Source organism: Perognathus longimembris, chromosome 1 (genome assembly GCF_023159225.1).
Source record: "Perognathus longimembris pacificus isolate PPM17 chromosome 1, ASM2315922v1, whole genome shotgun sequence".
NCBI classification, from domain to species: Eukaryota; Metazoa; Chordata; class Mammalia; order Rodentia; family Heteromyidae; genus Perognathus; species Perognathus longimembris.
In genome coordinates, this window is record NC_063161.1 from 158,438,100 (window position 1) to 158,457,944 (window position 19,845).

The 19,845-nt window shown below is 60.6% G+C and overlaps 1 protein-coding gene across 4 annotated transcripts in view; it reads left to right on the top strand.

Annotated features, from left to right (window-relative positions):
- The window catches only part of Prrc2b (proline rich coiled-coil 2B), a 71,329-nt gene that overhangs the window by 42,627 nt on the left and 8,857 nt on the right, over positions 1 to 19,845 (top strand). Inside the window, exons 11-25 of one of the 4 annotated variants that reach the window (XM_048345199.1) lie at positions 1,110 to 1,302; positions 2,546 to 2,840; positions 4,748 to 4,980; positions 6,500 to 6,695; positions 10,188 to 10,404; positions 10,862 to 12,934; positions 13,927 to 14,129; positions 14,983 to 15,116; positions 15,464 to 15,605; positions 17,666 to 17,748; positions 18,084 to 18,275; positions 18,396 to 18,593; positions 18,747 to 18,833; positions 19,230 to 19,334; positions 19,453 to 19,645. In XM_048345199.1, the coding sequence (XP_048201156.1) occupies positions 1,110 to 1,302; positions 2,546 to 2,840; positions 4,748 to 4,980; positions 6,500 to 6,695; positions 10,188 to 10,404; positions 10,862 to 12,934; positions 13,927 to 14,129; positions 14,983 to 15,116; positions 15,464 to 15,605; positions 17,666 to 17,748; positions 18,084 to 18,275; positions 18,396 to 18,593; positions 18,747 to 18,833; positions 19,230 to 19,334; positions 19,453 to 19,645 (4,544 nt within the window). Of the gene's footprint in view, positions 1 to 1,109; positions 1,303 to 2,545; positions 2,841 to 4,398; positions 4,410 to 4,747; positions 4,981 to 6,499; positions 6,696 to 10,187; positions 10,405 to 10,861; positions 12,935 to 13,926; positions 14,130 to 14,982; positions 15,117 to 15,463; positions 15,606 to 17,665; positions 17,749 to 18,083; positions 18,276 to 18,395; positions 18,594 to 18,746; positions 18,834 to 19,229; positions 19,335 to 19,452; positions 19,646 to 19,845 lie in introns of all 4 variants that reach the window. The other 3 variants (XM_048345206.1, XM_048345216.1, XM_048345225.1) reach the window with 3 other exon arrangements.

Sequence of the window (19,845 nt, forward strand, 5' to 3'; positions counted from 1 at the left end):
TTGTCTGTTGTGCAGACAGTTGCACTCTGTTATGTGACAGATACTTGTTTTCTCCTGGGTAATTGCTTGTTTATGAAGTGGGGCTGCAGGTTGTTTCCTTGTTATTCCATCTCTGCTCCAAAACCCCTGACACAGTCGCCCCTCTCCTGGGGGAGCCAGGGACCGTCTTCTGCTCTCTGGTGAGACAGAAAGTGGAGCTCGTTCGTGGAGGCCCCTGGTCTCGCCTGAAGCTTTGAGTGCATTGGGGACACCACTGCTGTCCTTGGTGCCTTGAAAGCAAAAGCAAAGGCCCCCATGGCAGACGGGCCATCTCTCTCCCTGCCTCTCAGCCCGGGTGGCCTGTAGGCCGCACGCGTGGGCTGCAGCCAGGGACACGGGTTCCCAGCACCATGCGGCCCCCTCCCTACACCTGCCCTTGAGCGATGGTCCCTGGGCTGCTCGCTCGTGCCCCTTCGTGCCCTTCGTAACCCTGCACTCACGCCTGGCTCCAAGCCTCCCCCCTGCTGTTGTGCATGGTGTGCGGCCTCAAAAGTGCCGTCCCGGTCTGTGCATTCCCCGTCAGCCCCGCCCCTCGTCTCCCCGGCTCCCCCGTCTTCTGAGAGCCCGTAGAGTGCAGGGAGAGGATGCCGGTGGCCGTGTTCTTCCTCTCCGCCCCCGCCTCATCCTCCCCCTGCCTGTGCTGGTGCATGCACCAGCGTGCGTGTGTCTGTTTGGCTACAGCCATCTCGGGGGCGTCCCCTCTCCCGTGCCCCCCGCTTTCCGCCGGGGCACCCACGGTGGGCCGCCCGTGGTTTCTGTGAACGGCGTGGGTGGGCGCCTGCTGTCCAGGCGCGGGACGGGGGTCTGCGGCGTTGGGAGGCAGAGGCCTGGCTCGCGTCGGTTGACTTCTTTCTCGCGAGAGTGGCTTCCCTCACCTCTCTGAGGCTCCGCTTCCTGCTCCGGAGAGCAGGCATGGGGAGGGCGCGATGGGACGATCACGCCATTGCCTACCATGTGGTGTCCACGTGCGCTGGGGGTGGACGTCTGTGGCCAAGCTAGCTCCGGGGCCAGGGGCCGCGGCCACGCCTGCGGGGCCGGGGGAACCTGACGCTGACTCCCGCCTGTCCTAGGAACAGCTGGGATCCCAGAAGGCAGCGGCAGCTGTCGATGAGCTCTGCAGACAGCGTGGACGCCAAGCGCACTCAAGAGGAAGGGAAGGACTGGGGGGAGCCCGTGGGCATGGCCCGTGTTCCCCGGAAGGGACCGGAGCCTCAGCCCCCATCCAGGAAGGCTCACGGCTGGGCCTCTGGCCCTGACTACCAGGTACTTTGGGCCCTGGGTTGGGTGTTTCCGTGCCTGGCCGTGTCACTGGTACCAGTGCCCCACCCTCGTGTGCCCGTGCCTCCAGATCCACTGTATCGGTGGTCAGCCGCAGCCACTGTGTCAGTGAGCAGATCCCCTGCGTCGGGGGTCAGATCCACTCCGTGAGGGGGCAGGCATCAAGTGTCGCTGGGCCGGGGGGCCCGGTCCACCCCTGCCTGCGGTCCGCATCGTCGCACTGAGCCGTTGGCACCGTGCTGGCGGCAGGTTTTCTTGCTGTTTTCTTGCTGTATCTTTGGCACTCGGCGTGTTCCATACCTGGCAACCAGTAAGACTGGGAAGTGGATAAAAATACCCAAAGATGGTATTCAACATGCCTTGTGCTTTTTTTTGCCAGTCCTGGGGCCTGAGCTGCTTTTTGCTCAAGGCTAGCACTCTACCACTTGAGCCACAGCGCCACTTCCACTTTTTCTGTGTATGTGGTGCTGAGGAATTGAACCCAGGGCTTCATGCCTGCTAGGCAAGCACTCTACCGCTAAGCCACATTCCCAGCCATCCCTCACCCTCCCCTTTTTCCCCTTTATTTGGTGTCAGTACTGCATCTATTTGAACTCAGAGCCCGGGCACTAATTCTGGGCCTTTTTTGCTCAAGGCTAGCACTCTGCCACTTGAGCCGCAGCTCCACTTTCAGCCTTCTGGTAGTCATTAGGAGGTAAGAGCCTCATACTTTCCTGCCTGAGCTGGCTTCAAACAGTGATCTTCAGATTTCTGCCTCCCACGCAGCCAGGATCACAGACGTGAGCCACCAGCACCTGGCTCTGAAACTTGGGTTTGCGGCTCCTGTGAGGCCCCAGCCATGGGAGCGAGCTTCGCTCATTCCTGCCGGGGTGAGACCTTCACCCTCACCGCCCGGTCCTGGTCTTCCTCTCTCTCGGCCACTTTGTAAACAAGTTAGGCGTGGACAGTTGCCATGTGTCCAAACCACATTCCAGATACAGTTCAGGACAGAGGGGAGCAGAAGCCCGGGTGCTGGGTGTGTGATGAGCAATGCTGTCTGAGCCCCGCTGGGAACGCTGAGATAGGAGGACCGTGCGTTCCAGGCCAGCCCGAGCTACGGAGAGCCATATGGCCCCAGCACCAGGCCTGCCCGCCACGTCCGTACTGCCTCCTGGAGGTGTCGAGGGGCCCGCCGCGGCCCCTCATCCTGGGCTCACTGGCCACAGCCTCTCCTTTGTTCCCTGGGCAGAAGCCGGCGGGCGGCGTGTTCCGACAGCAGTCCTCGGAGGACAAGGAGGACAAGCCGCCCCCGAGGCAGAAGTTCATCCAGTCCGAGATGTCCGAGGCGGTGGAGAGGGCCCGGAAGCGCCGCGAGGAGGAGGAGCGCCGCGCCCGCGAGGAGAGGCTGGCCGCCTGTGCCGCCAAGCTCAAGCAGCTGGACCAGAAGTGCAGGCAGGCCCAGAGGCAGGCGGAGAAGGACGCGTCCCGCTCGCCCGGCACCGAGAAGGCCTCCCCACCGGAGAACGGCCCCACTGTCCGCAAAGGTCAGAGCCCGGCCCGCGCTGCGCCCGCTGGGCCCCTGGCCTGCTGCCATCTCCTTCCGGGTTGCGTAGTGAGTGGCAGGCCCCTCGCTTTGGCACTCCGTGGCTAGAACCGTGTTGTGTTGGGAAGCACAGTTGCTAGGCCTGGGTCCCGGGCCTGGAGAGCGTCCTGGCTCAGCTTCTTAACCTATTTCTGCCGCCGGTGCTAAGGGCCTGCTTGCAGCGCCATATGCAAAGCACGCTGCTGTGTGTGTCTTGTCCTAATCATCATTACCACACTGTCCTCTTTGGTGTTGGTCCTGGGGCTTTAACTTAGGGCCCAGGCTCTATTCCTGAGCTATTTTTCTTTTCCTTCCTTCCTTCCTTCCTTCCTTCCTTCCTTCCTTCCTTCCTTCCTTCCTTTCTTCCTTCCTTCCTTCCTCCCTTCCTCCCTCCCTCCATTCCTTCCTTCCTTCCTTCCTTCCTTCCTTCCTTCCTTCCTTTCTTTTTTTTGCCAGTCCTGGGGCTTGGACTCAGGGCCTGAGCACTGTCCCTGGCTTCCTTTTGCTCAAGGCTAGCACTCTGCCACTTGAGCCACAGCGCCACTTCTGTCCGTTTTCTATATATGTGGTGCTGGGGAATCGAACCTAGGGCTTCATGTATACGAGGCAAACACTCTTGCCACTAGGCCATATCCCCAGCAGCAGTTTTTCTTAAGGCTAGCACTCTGCCATTTGAGCCACAGATCACTTCCAGCTTTTTGCCGGCTAATGAGAAATACGAGTCTCATAAACTTTCCTCCCCGGTCTGACTCTGAACTGTGATCCTCGGAACTCAGCCTCTCGAGCAGCTAGGATTATAGGCGTGAGGCACTGGTGCCTGGCTCACAGGTCTTAAAGACACAGGCTCCACCAGGACACAGGGGCTTACACTTGGAATAAGAGCTACTTAGGAGTTGGCGATCTGGAGAATCACAGTTTGCGGCCCATCCACACAGAAAAGTCCACAAGACTCCATTTCCAAAAATAGGAGAAGAGCAGGGCTGGAGGTGTAGCTCCAATAGTAGAGCATCATTGGCTCAGCCAAGCCAATCAGGTTCAGGGCTCTGAGTTCAGTACCTCCCCCCCCTTCCCCCAGTACCACCAAAAGCAAAAAAGCAGGGAATGAGCAGGAAGCCCGCTCGCTTTTTGGAATATGTTTTTTGGGGCAATAGTTTCAAGAGGCAGGGTCTCAGGTAGTGGATGAGAAGCAGAACAGGCGTGCGTGCCTGCCTCTGCCTGCGGCCCCTCCTCGCCCCTTCGGCTCTTAGGAGACGTGGCTCATGTGCATTCCTGGTAAAGCTTCTTGCCTGAGTGTTGCCAGAGCTTTTCTGGCCAGTGTGCTCCTGGAAAGCCTGTTTTTCTTCTGCTCTTCACCAAAGTCTGAGTGGAGACGGGCTGGTCTCAGTGCCTGTGGAGGGAGGTGATGGTGGAGATACTGCCTTAAGCATTTTGTGTGTCAGACTCTTTCCAGCACATTCTGTGGAGCCTCTTAGTGTGGAGCATCTTAGTGTTCAAGGAAGCCCTGTGGTAGAGAATGGAACAGGCCAGGGAGGCTCGGAATGAGTAGAGTCACACAGTTGGGGGTGTCCCATGGCGGACACACAGCTATTATTGGGTTCATGCCTGCTGTCTTGATCCCTTAGCTCCTGGTTGTGTCCCAACTTTGCCACTCACTGGGACCGCATGCAGTGGGGTCAGCGGGGTGTTCTCAGCGGAGTCTGCAGGGCGTCCGCAGTGGGGTCTGCGGGTGTCTGAGGACCGCTTAGCCCGCCCTGGGTAGAGTGGCGCACGTCCCCACCACAGAGTGACATGACCAGGAGAAGGAGAGCACAGGAGTTCGCCATCAGTCAGCCAAGCTCTTGTGAGCGCGCTGTGGTATTCCTTCTCTAGGTTCCCCAGAATTCCCTGCCCAGGAAGCCATCTCCACGTTCCCCGAAGAGGCGCCCACAACTTCCCCAGCAGCAGCTCAGAGCAGCAGCAGCAGCAGTGAGGAGGAGGTCAGGGAGGCCGGGTCTCCTGCCCAGGAGTTCAGCAAATACCAGAAGTCCCTTCCCCCGCGCTTCCAGCGCCAGCAGCAGCAGCAGCAGCAGCAGCAGCAGCAACAGCAGCAGCAGCAGCAGCAGGTAAGCGGGCCACAGCAGACGCTCGCGGGCTGTTAGGAGCACCTGGCACTGCCCTCCAGTCTGCCAGGCCCGTACCCCAACACCTTTTCGTGTTCCAGCCCCCTTCCCTGGCCTGACCACCCATTTGGTCTGTGTAGAGGTCACCCCCACCCACCCCTGGTAAGGAAGGGGGCGCGGGTGTTCTTCCTCCCCAGCAGGTGTCTGCGAGTCCTGAGGAGCCCTGGCAGGGCTGCGGGAGCCGGGGGCCGGGGACGGGTTGGCAGTGCCCGTCCAGCCCCCGCGCCTCGCCTGTGAGCCAGGGAGAGCGAGTGCCTGCCCCAGGGTGGCAGAGGCTTGGCGGCCTCCCCCGAGGCTGCCCGGAGCACTGGGGGAGCTCCAATCCTCCAGTCCCCTGGCCTGGCCTGCGGCAGCCACCGGTCCTAGAGCAGTAGGAAAGGAAGCAGTGTCACTAGGGCTGCATTTTGGTAGAAACTGAGGCAGCAGGCCTCCCTGCTGGTGCCCGGCGAGCTAATGTTAACTGGAATGCCATCGTGAGCCTGTTTCCAGGGCTTCCTTCCGTCTGCAGCAGAACTGTAACCCGGCTTCTGCGCTTTGGGCCCAGGGGGCGCTTGAGAGGCTCTGTTACTTGTGAGGTGGGGGCCAACATCACCATCACCCCAGGACTTGCAATGGGGACCTGGGGGACCGGCGGCAGCCCTTTGTAGGGGTGGGGGAGGCCAGGGCGGGTGTGTCCTTCTGAAGAACAGAGCCCTGCTGGGGCCCGGGCCCTTCCCCTCTCAGTGTGCGGCAGGGCCGCCGGGCATCCCGGCCAGGAGAGACCCCGGGCTCCCTGCTGGCTGGGGAGCGGAAAGGGGGTGCGGCCTGCCTCTTGGAGGTTGTCCTCGGGGCTTGCTCAGCTCTTGGATCCTGCGGAGAGGGAGGCAGAGCCTTGGTTTTGAACGATGCGTCCATTGTGCACCGTGCTCTGTGCATCCAGAGTGCCAGAGGTGCAGGTACCCCCTGTGCCACTGGAGAAGGCCAGGGACCCGGGGGACGGGGTCTGCGGGGGTGCGCGGCTGTGATCCTTCCTGCTGGAGTCGGGGGTGGGGTGGGTGAGGCCCAGCACGCTCCTCGGCCTGGCGCGGGCCTGCAGGAGCGTAGGGCAGAGGGGTGTGGTGGCGGAGTCGGAGCCTGGGAAGCAGGCCAGGCCGGGCCTCTCGCCCACAGGGCCCTGGCGGTCCCGGGGAGCCTGAGGGAGGCAGGTTGCAGGCTCTTGGGAGGGTTGGAGCTCATGACCAGTGCGGCTCTCTGGTGTGTATGGGGAGGTGGGTGGATGATGGCGTCCTCGGGAGCTGCAGGGAGAGTGGCCAGTGCCCAGGGGTCCCCGATGCACGTGGAAGCCTGGACTGTCTGGGCCCGTGCACGACTGTCCACGTGCCTTGAGTACCCTGCAGCGTGACCTGGTGGTGTCCCCGTGTCCTTCTGGGTACGCGTGTGGCGCCTGCCCCGGCCCCCTGACCGGAGCCTCTTCCTCCCCCAGGAGCAGCTGTACAAGATGCAGCACTGGCAGCCCGTGTACCCCCCGCCTTCGCACCCGCAGCGCACCTTTTACCCGCACCACCCCCAGATGCTGGGCTTCGACCCCAGGTGGATGATGATGCCCCCCTACATGGACCCCCGCATCACACCTGCCCGAACCCCCGTGGACTTCTACCCCTCAGCCCTCCATCCTTCAGGTGAGCGCCAGGGGCGGGGCCTGCGGGGTCTCGGGCCACCTTCAGCACTGAGGCCCGCCTCCAGTCCTGTCACATGGTGCAGGTTTGGGGGCCACACCTGCAGACAGGAAAGGCAGGGCCCTGTCTCCAAGGCTGCCGAGAAGCCTGGAGGTTATGCGTGGCTGTGGCTGTGGCTCCGGTTAATTCTCAGGCCTCTACTGTGTTATTTGCCCCTTTGTATTTCCTCCTTTTTTTCCCCTGATGAGTTTAATGCAGTTTTTAACTTTATTTTCTTAATCAGATTTTGAATTCCTTTATTACTTTGTCTTATTTGGGTTTTATTTAATTTCAGCCTTTGCACTCTGGCTTCCTTTTAAATTATCGTGTTCTAATTGTGTTAGATGTACATTTGCTCATTTGTTTCCATCAGTGGCTAAGTAGTAAATACTGCCATCAGCCACTCAGTTTGTTTGCTAGAGGATAAAAATAGTCACGGACAGCAGTAAGTGCTTGCGGTTGTTTTCTTAATGAAATTTTATGAAAATACATAGCGAGCTGAAAATACACAGCAAGTTGGACTTTGCAGGTGGCAGTTTGCCAAGTCCTGATCCAGACTGGACACTCGTGGAAGCTGTTCAGTGTTCCTTTTCTCCCCTCCCTGCGTTTGGTGGCTCTTACTCTCCATCAGCGGGGTGGTGCAAGCTGTCTCCCACGAGAGCTGGGGTGGGGGCGCGTGGCTCAGCCACGCCCACTGACGGGATTTCTCACATCTTCCTGGTAGGTCACTTTTGCTCCCTGTGTCTGTCCAGAGGCCTGGGGCGCGGGGAGTTGGTGCTCCTTGTTCCTCAGTCGGGTTGACTCTTGCCATTGGTGGTGCGTGGCCTTTGCTGCCCAGCCATCGTAAAATCACTCGGTGATCTTAACTGTAGCTCTGTCCCGTGCTGTCATCTGTTTTTGTGTAGGATGTGTAGGGTTTTAATTAATGTGTAGGTTTACTGGACTGTATCTAGATTCTCCTACTTTCTCATTTCGTGTTGTGAATCCCCACCCTCTGGTTTTCTGGGGGAGAATCTTGCTGTGTAGCCCAGGTTGTCCTTGAATGTCTAGGCACGCACCGCAGCACCTGGCATTTCCTGCCTTTGCTTGAGTTAGGTTTTCCTCTTCTTTTTGGGGTTTTGTGGTAGGACCTCACTCTGTCTGGAAGCTCAAGCTTCTCTCCCCTCCACCTCTCAGGTGCTAAGATAAGGGGTGGTCTCTACCCTCAGCTGAGCTCCTCCAGTCCCCTTTTCTTCATTCCTTCTGTTAGCGGTCACATTGAGTTTTTACGTGTCTCCCTGCTGGTCAGCATCTTCTGTCACTGGAGCTCCGATGGCCTCTTTTGTCAGTCTTCTGAGTTCTTGCTCTTTTTTTTGCCACCCACCAAATAGGCAGTTATTACTGGCAGTGTAGAATCCACTCGGAGGTGAGAGTTGCCTGGTGTGCTGTTCTTCTTTCTGCTGCTCTTCCCTTCTGGGCTGATGTTAGTTCCTTCCAGCACTGGAGGAACTGGTGCCCTCTGGCTCCCCTTAGCTGCGGACAGTTTGATTCACCTGGGGATTTGTTCTGCTCTGTTTTGCTTTTACAGCCTTCTCTTTGTCTTTGGTGTACCAAGTTGTCTTTATATGTTGTGTTCAAGACTTCCTCCCTTCCTCTGAGGCTTCCCTCCCTCACTCCCTGCCTCCCTCTCTTCCTTCCTGTGAACTCAAGTGATTCTCCTGTGTCAGCCTCTTAATTAGCTGGGACTACAAACGAATCCATCTGTATTCTGCTCTGCTTAGAATTCATTGCAATTCAATGTGAGGAATTTCTAGGAAATTCTCTTCAAATAATTATCACTTCAAATGATTGAAGTTCTCAGCTAGTTACTAATTCTTTCCCAAATTCTTCCTCATTCTTTGTTGTTGTTCCTGTGCTTATATCAAACCCCCCCCCCCCCAATCCGGAGCCTCAGGCAAGGAAATGTATTAGGAGACACATGGAACTGTAGCTGTCTGGCCTTGGAGCTTCTCTGGCGTCTCCAGACTCCAGTCCCTGTGTCCCAAGCCCAGCAGGCTGATCTCTGGGCATGGCATGGCGCCCAAACTGGATGTTCCTACTGGCCTAGCTGTCGGTCTATTCCTCCAGTGTCCAGGTGTCATGGCAGCCTGGGCCTCAAGGGCACATAGATCTGAGCTGCCCCTTTCTGGCTAAGGTTGTGTTTGGTGACCCAGTCAGAGGTGAGGACCACCTATCATCACACAGTTAACTTTCCCCATGAAGGTGTTCAAAATGCTCCACCTCATTTTTTATTACTTCACAAGTCAGGTTATGAGTAGAATACCTCTTGATGTGACTGCTTCCATCATTTGCCTCTTCTCACTCTACTCTCAAGTTCAATTTTATATCATGCACATGGAACATAACGACTACATTCGTTTTCACTTTCTCCATTAGCCCCCCCCCGTCCCCACCTCCCCTGTGTGTTTATGCTTCCTAGTATTAAAACAGTTGGTTGTTTCAAGGTGATACCACTGGACTCCTCCCCTATTTATCTTCCTCTTGTTGAATCCCTTCTTTCTCGGACTCCTACTTTGTTATTGTATCTTCTTGGGTTTTGCAAGCTTAGTTCAGAGGTAGAAATGTTTGAGAAGCCTTGGGTTGGATTCCTCAGCTAAGGGAGGGAGGGGGCAGCCACCTGCAGTACCTTCCAGAAAGTTGAGGCCTCAGAACTATTTTCAGTTTAGTTCTTTCTATACCTAGATCTATTTTTTTTTTAAACTGGCTGGTGGCATTTTAAGTTTCAGCTCTGTGAGGGGGCCTGTTTTCTTATAAACTCAGCTCTGCAAGCCGAACACTTAGCAGACCCTGCGCAGGATTTTGCTGTGGAAGGCAGGGCTTTCAGGTGCTAACATCCCATGCACACCTTCCGCCCGTGTCCAGGCCTCATAGTAAATGCTTGACCTGTACTGAGCCTCGGTCTGCCAGAGAGAGCGTGTCACTCTCCAGCAGCCGGCTGCCAGCAGCTAGGCCAGCGGTGGCTAGAAGCAGTGCCTTTTCTCCCCCCACTTAGCTATGCCCCAAAGCTGGGAGGCTCGGAGGAGAAGCGTGCCCGGGATCAGATCCTCTCCCTAACCCTTATGCCCACTCACGCTCTTCGCCATCCCCCTCGTGGCCAGCAGTCCCTAGCCAGCATGCGGAGTGCTGCTGTGTTCATGTTCTGGTAAGGACAGGAGGACGCCATACCTTCTGTCCCACAGGGCTGTGGGTCCGGCGCCTCTGCTGGCATGCCCAGTTCGCATTCATCAGCTTTGAAATCTCCCAGACCGGCTTCCCGGGGCCTTGGAAGGCCGGGAGCCAGCCGGCGCGCCGGCAGCCCTTCGCAGGAGGGAGGAGGGAGAGCCTAAAGGTGGGCTGCTGCGGGCGGCCGCGTCCGCCCCGAGGCTGCGGTCCCGCTCTCGCGGCCGCTGACGGGCGCTGGTCTTTGGCTTTCTCCAGGACTGATGAAGCCCCTGATGCCCCCAGATTCCCTCACCGGGACTGGCTGCCGCTCTGAAGATCAAAGCTGTGTGCCTCCGCTCCAAGAAAGGAAAGTGGCCGCCATGGACGCGGCTCCCGTGTGGAGCCCCGAGGGCTACATGGCGCTGCAGAGCAAGGGCTACGCGCTCCCCCACCCAAAGCCCCCCGACTCCCTGGCTGTGGACCTCCATGTCAGGTGAGATGACGCTCCGCCCTGCCGGCCTGCGCCGTACGTAGGCCGCCTCTGGCTGCAGAGGGAGGCCCTGCCGCCGGGGAGGCGTGCGGGGGGGCGGGGAGGCGCGCGAGGAGGCGTGCGCGGAGGCCCTCTCCGACGGTGGGGCCTCCTGCGGGACTCAGCCGTCCCGACCCAGGACGGGCCAAGGCTCCAGCTTGTTCATCGCACCGGGGGACCGCCAGCTCCTCTCTGTCTCCAGGGTGGCTCTGCGCCCACCCCCAGCCACCGCCTTCTCCAGCGCACGGACTACAGGGCCACAGAGCAACGTGTTTAAAGATAGAGCAAATAAATGGTTGCTTGTGTTTTCCTTTCTTTTTAAAAAACATTTTTTTCTTTTTACCACTAAGCTCTATGTTCGGCGTGGAAACCAGGAACCAAGCTCCAATCACATTGACTGATTTTTCTGGTTCCTTTTCAGGAATGAAAGCTCTTACTGTGCCTCCCCCGGAAGGTCAGGGGGCGTAAGTGCCCAGCGCGATCTCTTTGAGGAGAGAGGGGAGGAGTACTTGAGTGCTTTTGACAAGAAGGCCCAAGCAGACTTTGACAGCTGTCTTTCTTCTCAAAGGATAGGCCAGGAGCTTTCATTTCCACCCCAAGAGAATATTCAGGAGGCGGGGGCTCCTGCGAGTCACACCCCAAACCTCAGGTGCCCCCCATTGGAGCCTGACTTTGTCCCGGCTGAGAAAAAGCCAGAGTATAGCAGTTGGGACGTTGGCCATCAGCTGAAGGCCGCTGACACAGCCAACAGTGCGGAGCAGGAGGTGCCCCGGGAGGAGCCGTCTTTTCACGTCTCCTGGGATCAGGAAGGGAACCCCGAGAAACAGCCGGCCCCAGAGTCGGAGTGGACCCCGGAACCCCGGGGCTCCCGCAGCCAGCACCAGGAGCAGCCAGGCAGGACCCGGAGGTCAGGGCCCATCAAGAAGCCCGTGCTCAAAGCCCTCAAGGTGGAGGAGAAGGAGAAGGAGCTGGAGAAGGTTAGGCAGGGGCTCGGCGAGGGGAGCGCACGCCTGGCCGCCGCCAAGGAGCCAGGCCCCAAGGCGGAAGAGGACGAGGACGAGGAGAACGACCCCGCGCTGGCCAACACCACCCCTGCCGGCCCGGAGGACAAGGCGTCCGCCCAGGGGGGCCTGGGGCCCGAGGCCAGCAGCAAGTACGAGGAGGACGGGAAGCTGGAGACGGCCGGGGAGACCAGGGCCTCGAGAGAGCCCGGCGAGCTCCCCCCGCCAAAGAGAAACAACTGGATCTTCATAGACGAAGAGCAGGCCTTCGGGGGCCGGGGGCAGGCCCGCGGCCGGGGCCGGGGCTTCAGGGAGTTCTCCTTCCGAGGCCGGCCCACCGGAGGAGCGGGGAGCGGCCTGTGCGGTGGGGGGGTCCTCGGGGCTCGCGCCCTCTACGGCAGCGGCGGCGGCCAGCGGGGCGGCCGGGGCCGGGGCCTGCGGGACTTCCCTCAGCCCGAAGACGGCCCCCGAGCCAAGCCCCGGCGCCGGGTCGCCAGCGAGACCTACAGCGAGGGCTCCGAGTACGAAGAGCTCCCCAAGCGCCGGCGCCAGAGGGGCGCGGAGCACGGCGAGGGCTCGCTCCCGGAGCGGGAGGAGAGCGCCCTGAAGAAAGACTCCTGGCGCTCCGCCAGGATGTGCCCCGAGGACCAGAGCAGCCTGGACGCCAAGAGCCGGGGCCCCCGGGCCTTCGGGCGCGCGCTCCCGCCCCGCCTGAGCAACTGCGGCTACGGGCGCCGAGCCTTCGTCTCCAAAGAGCCGCCCCACTGGCAGGGCCGGAGCGCAGGTGGCTCCTGGCAGGAGTACGGCTCCCCCGACCCGTGCGGGGCCCGCCGCGCCCCAGACCGAGACTACACCCCCGACGCCTACCGCCACGCGGATGCGTACGGCAGCAGGGCCTGCGAGGACGGCCGCCTGGACGACCGGAGGGCCTTCTTCCAGGACGACCACGGCGCCGACCCGGAGAGCGCAGAGAACCGGCCGTTCCGCAGGCGCCGGCCCCCGCGCCAGGACAAGCCCCCTCGCTTCCGGCGCCTCCGCCAAGAGCGCGAATCCCTCGTCCTCTGGGGACCCGAGGACGACCCCCACCTGCTGGCCGGACAGTGGCCCGGCAGGTCCAAACTCTGCCCCGGAGACAAGGGCGGCCCGGGGGGGCGCCGGTCCCCCGAGCTGGCCTACCAGAATTCCTCTGATCACGCCAACGAAGAGTGGGAGACGGCCTCGGAGAGCAGCGACTTCAGCGAGCGCCGGGAGCGGCGCGAAGGCCATGCGGCCGACCCGGGCTCGCAGGGGGACAGTGGCCTTCCCGGGGCCAGCGTGGGCGAGAAGAAGGAGCTGGCCAAGAGGAGCTTCTCCAGCCAGAGGCCCCTGGTGGACAGACAGAGCCGCAAGCTGGAGCCGGGAGGGTTTGGGGAGAAGCCCGTTAGGCCAGGTGGTGGTGAGACTTCCCCCCGTGCTGAGAGCCAGCAGAGTGGGACGCCTTTGAAAGCCAAAAGGTAACAAGAGCACCATCCCAGGCCCCCCTGTTGTCCTGCTCCCGGCAGCTCCAGTCCATGCATGCACCCCGCCAGGCCAGGCGCCCCGGCCCCTGTGTGTGAGCGTCTCCATCACTCGCTCCTGCATCGCTTGTCTGCTTCTCATGGTGTGTTGTTGTTGACGTTGTGGCTTGATAAACAGAAACCTAAAGTGTCCACCACCTCCCACTCCCAGTGGCGCTCCGGTGGCTGCTGTCTGTCCCGAGCCCCTGTCCGGCCTCTGGGAGTGCGTGGAGCCCCCCCGCGGGGAGGGGCTGCGGCCTGCGTGGGGCCAGGCCCGCACTGGCCGCCCCGTTGGGTGCCCGTGCTCCGGAGCCAGCCGAGCAGCAGCCTGGTTGGGTAGCTCTGGCCTTCCGGCTCTTGTCCAAGTGGCTGTGTTGCTCTGCGCCCTCTGGATGTGCCCGGGGGATCAGGCCACCCGAGGCCCTCAGCACCTCTTCTCGGGGTGGACGGTCTGCGCTTGGTGCCCGTAGGGGGAAAGGATGGCTTTGCCCACTCGGGGCTGGGGCCCTCCCTGCCCTCGAAGCACACCCTGAAGATGGCTTCGCACTTGTAAAGTCCTTAGGAGTCCGGGCGTGGACACCCAGGGCGGTAGCACCCCGAGGACGCCCAGGCTGCTTCCCGGTGCCGGGAGTGTGGCTGTGCCCCAGTTCTCCAGGCTCCGGCCGCTGAGCCTTGCGGCAGGGTGCGGCCTGGGCTGCCCCGTCCTGGGCACGTGTCCCCTCGTCCTCTCCCCTCTGCAGTCTGGGGATGGGAGTGCTGAGGAGGGGTGCCCGTGGCCACCGCTCCGCACACACTTGCCTGCGAGCACTGCCCGCCCGCCAGGGTGGGGTGGGCGGGCCTGGATCCGGGGGCTGCTGTCGCTGCAGGCGGTGTGCAGCCCGGTTCTTCCTTCCCTCCTGCGCAGCCCTGCTGTGGCTTCTGAGTTCCTAAGATCCTCTTTTCCCTTGCAGGTCTCCCGACGAGGCTCTGCCTGGAGGTCTTGGGTGCGGTGCTGGGAGCGGCCACGCGCCCTACGCCCTGGAGCGGGCCACCCGTGCTGGCTCCGACAGCCCGGACCTCTCCGGGGAGAAGGCAGAGAAGGAGGCCGCTCTGGCTGCTCGGAGGGCGAGTGAGCAGGAAGAGGCCCGGAAGCCATTTGACCTGAGCTACGGAAGTGAGTCTGCTCTCCCTTCATCCTTGGGAGAGGAGCTGCCTTGTACGGGCACCAGGCTAAGCTGCGGGGCTGCAGTAGTGAGCATGGAGTTCAAATCCCTGTCTCCTGGTGCTTTTTTTTTTGTGTGTGTGTGCCAGTCCTGGGCCTTGGACTCAGGGCCTGAGCACTGTCCCTGGCTTCTTTTTGCTCAAAGCTAGCACTCTGCCCCTTGAGCCACAGCGCCACTTCCAGCCTTTTTTTTTTTTTTTTTTCTTCTTCTTCCTGTTTTTGTGGTGCTGAGGAATGGAACCCACGGCTTCATGCATGCAAGGCAAGCACTCTTCCACAAAGCCGTGTTCCCAGCCCCGTGTTCTACCACTTGGAGCCACTGTTTCCCTTCCGGTTTTCTGGTGGTTCATTGGAGATGAGTCTCACAGAGTTTCCTGCCCGGGCTGGCTTCAAGAACCGAGATCCTCCATCTTCCGCCTCTTGAGTAGCTTGAGCTACCAGTGCCCGGCTTTGTGGTGCTCTCTTAACCCAGTGACCAGTTTTAAAGGAGGCTAACGGGCCCATGGGGAGGCGTCAGCTTTCCAAGGCTACAGCTGGTCGGAGCAAGCTGGCTTTCACAGGCTCGTTTCCAAAGATGGTTCCTCCCCATCGTGTGGCTTGGGCCTCCCGCTCCAGTTGGCAGTGTGTCAGGCCAGAGGGATGTGACGCTGTGTATGTGATCCTGCTCCCATCCCGTTGGCAAATGTGCCCTGATACCAGCCAGTGCCCCTACCTTCTGAGCCCAGCTGTGCCTGAGGAATCTGGTCTGTTCGGATGGGTCATCCCCACCATCTTACGGACATGCTTTCTGTGGCCTCTTGTTCAGATGCCATCATCGAAAACTGCACGTCCAGCCCTGGGGAGGAGAGCGAGGTGGGCGAAGGCTTCATCGATGCCCTCACCAAGAAGCAGCGCCGCCTCCTGGAGGAGGAGAGAAGAAAGAAGGAGCAAGCCGCACAGGTGCGTGAGGCCGTCCTCCCCACCAGCCGCCCAGGGTGGTCAGCAGCAGGGAGGGCACGCTCACTTACTAGGCAGGCGGAGTCACCTCCCACCGCAATGCACTGTGGGAGCGTTTGGGAGCGCCCCAGGGAGGCTGACCTACCCAGCAGGACTCAGACCCGGGGTGGCCAGCGTTCCAGGCTGCAAGACTCGGGGCCGGACGGGGCGCTGCACACAGCCACACGTGGGCTGGTTGCTGGGCCTGGCCTCGCACCCCACCCATCCTGCAGACAGGGTGGTGACCGAGCTGGGGTGCTTTTCCTTTTGCATCCTCAGGCTAGGCTGCCTCACCCTGTCTTTCCTGCCAGGTACCTGTCAAAGGCCGAGGCCTTGCTTCTCGCATTCCTCCTCGATTCGCTAAGAAGCAAAACAGCCTGTGTCTGGAGCAAGGCGACGTGGCTGCCCCGGGCAGCAGCCTGGGCACTGAGATCTGGGAGAGTAGCAGTCAAGGTGAGAGGAGGCCTGGTTCAGCAGGGCCCACCACTCTTGCTGGGGACTCCCACCTTGAGCCATGGGGAAGGGGGTGGGGGTCACCTGTTCTCTGGTCCCTTGGGGAACACATCCGAACATCACATGTTGGCCGGATGGGAGTATTCTGAGAATCCTGGCCCTAGAGAGTTTCCATCTGCCTGGGTTGTGTCGGGCCTGCAGAAAGTTGTGCTTGTCCATTGTGCATTGTGCTACTCACTGTAGCAGCCCCCGGGATCGAGGTCCTTACCCACACCCCTCAAGAGCAGCCGATGACTGGCAGTCCTGGCGACTGCCGCCCATAACAAGAAGTCCTGAGAGCCCCTCCCTGGGAGAGCAGAGCAGCCTGGCCCCTCCTCCTGGGAAATGGGTTTCTCCAGGGAGAAAGGGGGAAAGAAAAAGCCAGTCCTGGAGTTGGACTCAGGGCCGTCCCTGAGCTTTTTTGCTCAAGGTTAGTATTGTACCCCTTGAGCCACAGCTCCACTTCTGGATCTGGTAAGAGTATCACTGACTTTGCTGCACCGACTGGCTTGGAGCTGTGATCCTCCGGTGCTGACCTCAGATATCCATCTTCCTGGGTAGCTAGGATTACAGGCGTGAGCCCTACTGAAAGAAAAAAAGTTTTTTTCTCACCCAAAGCTAAGGTTTCTCCTAATCTTTGTTTTCACATAGAAAAGTTGTTCTAACTGAATGCCACCTTTGGATAAGGCTTACACTTAGCCCTTTGGGTGATGGTTGAGTAAAACAAGGACTTTGTGGCTCGCAGTAGAGTTTTGAGAAGTTGCTGATTTCGATGTGCTACCCCCACTCCCACCCCAGTATGTGGCCTTGAACTCTTGTTCACAGCTCACACTCTATCCAGTTCTGGCGTTTTGCTGCTTGATTGGAGAATGAGTCTCAGACTTTTCTGCCCTGGCTGGCATTGAACCATAGTCCTCCAGATCTCAGGCTCCGAGTATCAAGGATTAGAGGCCTGGGCCACTGACACCCAGTGTCAGAGGGAGAGGGAGAGAGAGGGCCAGTCCTGGGGTTTGAACTCGAGGCCTTTCCCACATGCAGCTTGCTCACTCCACTGTGGCTTCACCGTTTGAACTGTGCTTCCATCCTAGCTTCCTGATAGTTATTTTGGAGTTGGAGATTCTAAGACTTTGAACTGAGATTCTCCAGTGCCAGTCTTTTGGGGTTACTAGGATTAGAGCCATGAGCCACTGGTACCTGGCTTTAGAGCCAGTTCTTACACAGAGCAGCAGATGCATTGGGAGGTGTCTCAACTGCAGACAGCCGGCAGCAGTAAGCCGATTCCCCGCCTGTCACCCGTCCTCAGATTCCCAGCAGAAGCCACGGTACTAATGCATTGCAAATTCACATCGGTTGAGTATAGGGGTTGAGGATAAGCCCTGTAACAGAGCACTTGCCTAGGATATTGAGGCCCGAGGTTCCATCCTTGGGGGTCCCAGAAGGTAAAGGAAAGATGGCAGTTGGCAAACGCTTGGGACAGCTTTGTTGGGTGGTGTGGGGAGTGATGGGATCATACATAGGTCCCCAGATACCCACTGCCCACTTGGCTGTGTTGCCTCTTCTGGCAAGGAGCTGATCAGGGAGGTTTTCGAGGTCACCATTCAGACCAGGGGTCCCCAGATCCTGAAACAGCACGTGGTATTTTCTGGGTTTTGGTGTCTGGCTTTAGTCTGATTCTCTAAGGGCTCTGTGAGCTTACAAAATCGGAGCGACCCTTGCTTGGACCTTTCCAAGACGAGCACCTGTGGGATTTTGGAAGGCGCGCCAGCTTCAGTGACAGGTCATCCATAGCTCCGCAGCGGTGCTGGGGAGCTCGGCCGCGGCTTGCTGTCTGCACCACAGAGCCCATGAGACACTGGACGCTGAGGCTGCCCTCAGAGAGCCCGTGTGCCAGGCCCAGCCCCTGCGGAGTGGTTGGCATGGTGTGGGACGCAGGGCAGGAGAAGAGAGCTTCTTAGAGCCGTAGCGTGTCTGCCTGGACCGCATACTCCCTTCTGACTCCCGGTTCTCGGCCCCCTTGGCAGCCCTCCCTGTGCAGCCTGCAGCCGGCGACTCGTGGAGAAAGGCCGTGACCGCCTTCAGCAGTGCCGAGCCTGGTTCCTCCGAGGTGAGGGCCGCTGGACCTTGCCCTGGAGTCCCCTCCCCCGGCCCCGGCTTACTGCCATGCACAGTCTTTGCGATCTGGGGGTGGGGAGCTGGACGAGGGGCTCCTCTGAGCTGGTCCTCGGGGTCACCCTCCCGCCTGGGATGCAAAGAGGAATTGGGGCGGCTCACTCGCTGTCGGTGGTCATTCAGCTGTGTGTGCGTCCGTGGCCCCACCAGCAGGCCGGGACTGGGCTTCCGACTGGACTCGGCTAGCGGCGGGGGGCCAGGGTGATGCCGCTCTCGAGCTTGCCTCCCGGACACTCGTGCAGGGCTCTAACCCACTTGTGCTCTGCACAGCAGGGTTTTAAGAGTAGCCAGGGCGACAGTGGCGTGGACTTGAGCGCCGAGTCCCGGGAGTCATCGGCGACCTCCTCCCAGCGCAGCTCCCCGTACGGCACGCTGAAGCCGGAGGAGATGAGCGGGCCGGGCCTGGCGGAGCCCAAGGCCGATAGCCACAAGGAGCAGGCTCAGAAGCTGCCCGAGCAGAAGGTAGCCTGCAACCCTCTCCCGGTGGCCAGGCCTGGGCAGAAGGGGCCGTGTCGTTGTCGTGCTCAGGGCATGTGGAAGCACGACAAGCAAGCGTCTCCGTCGCTTTGTTGTCCCATCCAGGACTCGGAACAAGGCCCGGGACAGAGCAAGGAGCACCGCCCGGGACCCATCGGCAATGAGCGCTCTCTGAAAAACAGAAAGGGCTCCGAGGGAGCCGAGCGCCTCCCGGGGGCTGGCGTCCCGCCGGTGAACGGGGTCGAGATCCACGTGGACTCCGTGCTGCCTGTGCCGCCCATTGAGTTCGGAGTCAGTCCAAAAGTGAGGCCTTCTTTCATTCTTGTGTGGTGTGCTTAGACAGAGCTGGCCCCAGAACGCGGGCAGGCGGGCGGGGCGGGAGCCAGGGCCTGCCTCTCTCGTGCCTCCCCGGGGGAGGCAGAGCTGAACGGGGCGCTCCCTGCCCTTTCCCCCCAGGACTCTGACTTTAGCTTGCCGCCGGGCTCTGCCTCGGGTCCCGCAGGGAATCCTGTTGTCAAACTTCAGGACGCCTTGGCTAGTAATGTAAGTGGACTTCTCCAGCCCCAGGCCCGGGGTGGGAGCTGGGGAGAGCTCCCGACTGAGGGGAGGGGGCCTTGGGCAGCCGTGGGGGGCTGGGAGCGAGGACGAGGGCCGCACACGGTGCCAGGCATGGGGCAGAAATGAATTTGGGTCACATAGGTTTGCAAAGGGGGCTGGTCTGTCCTGTCAGAACTGTTGTGTTGTGCTGGAGGACGTGGGTCCCGTAGGAAGGCCCAGCCGCTGGGTTTCCCACTGTGTTCAGAAGGCCCTGTTTGTCACAAGATTCAGAGCGAGGGTGATTGGTCCTGACCTTCAGAACACACGTCGGCACAGGCCGGGGCCTCCTCTCCTGGCCGGGGCCTCGCCCCTGCCTCACGCCTTCCTTTGTCCCTGCTCCAGGCAGGGCTGGCGCCGAGCATTCCCATTCTCCGGCGGGACCACCACATCCAGAGAACCATCGGCCTGTCCCCGATGTCCTTCCCCACCGCCGACCTGACGCTGAAGGTAGGCGGCCCACACGGGAGCGCCCCCTCTCCGCCCCCGTGTGCCCCCAGGGCTCGGGGTGCCGCTCTCCCCTGCCGTCCTGGTAGTGATTCGCACCCCTCCCCTCTTGCTTCCAAAGATGGAGTCTGCACGCAAAGCTTGGGAGAACTCCCCCAGTTTGCCAGAGCAGAGCTCTCCCGGAGGCGCGGGCTCCGGCCTCCAGCCTCCGTCCTCTGTGGGCGCCTCCAACGGGGTCAACTACAGCTCCTTTGGTGGAGTGTCCATGCCGCCCATGCCCGTGGCCTCTGTAGCGCCTTCTGCTTCGATGCCAGGTATGGCATTCCCCGAGCCGGGCGCGGACCTCTCCCTGCTCCGTGGGAGGGAGCCCCGCACGGCCGGCCGCGGTGCCGCCCTGGCGCACTGGCTCACTGGCTCACACACGCACGGGGCACGCGGGAGGCACGCTTGCTTCCAGGCTGCTAACAGCCTCCCCCGTGCCGTAGGCAGTGTGTGCCCTGACCACGGCCAGCGG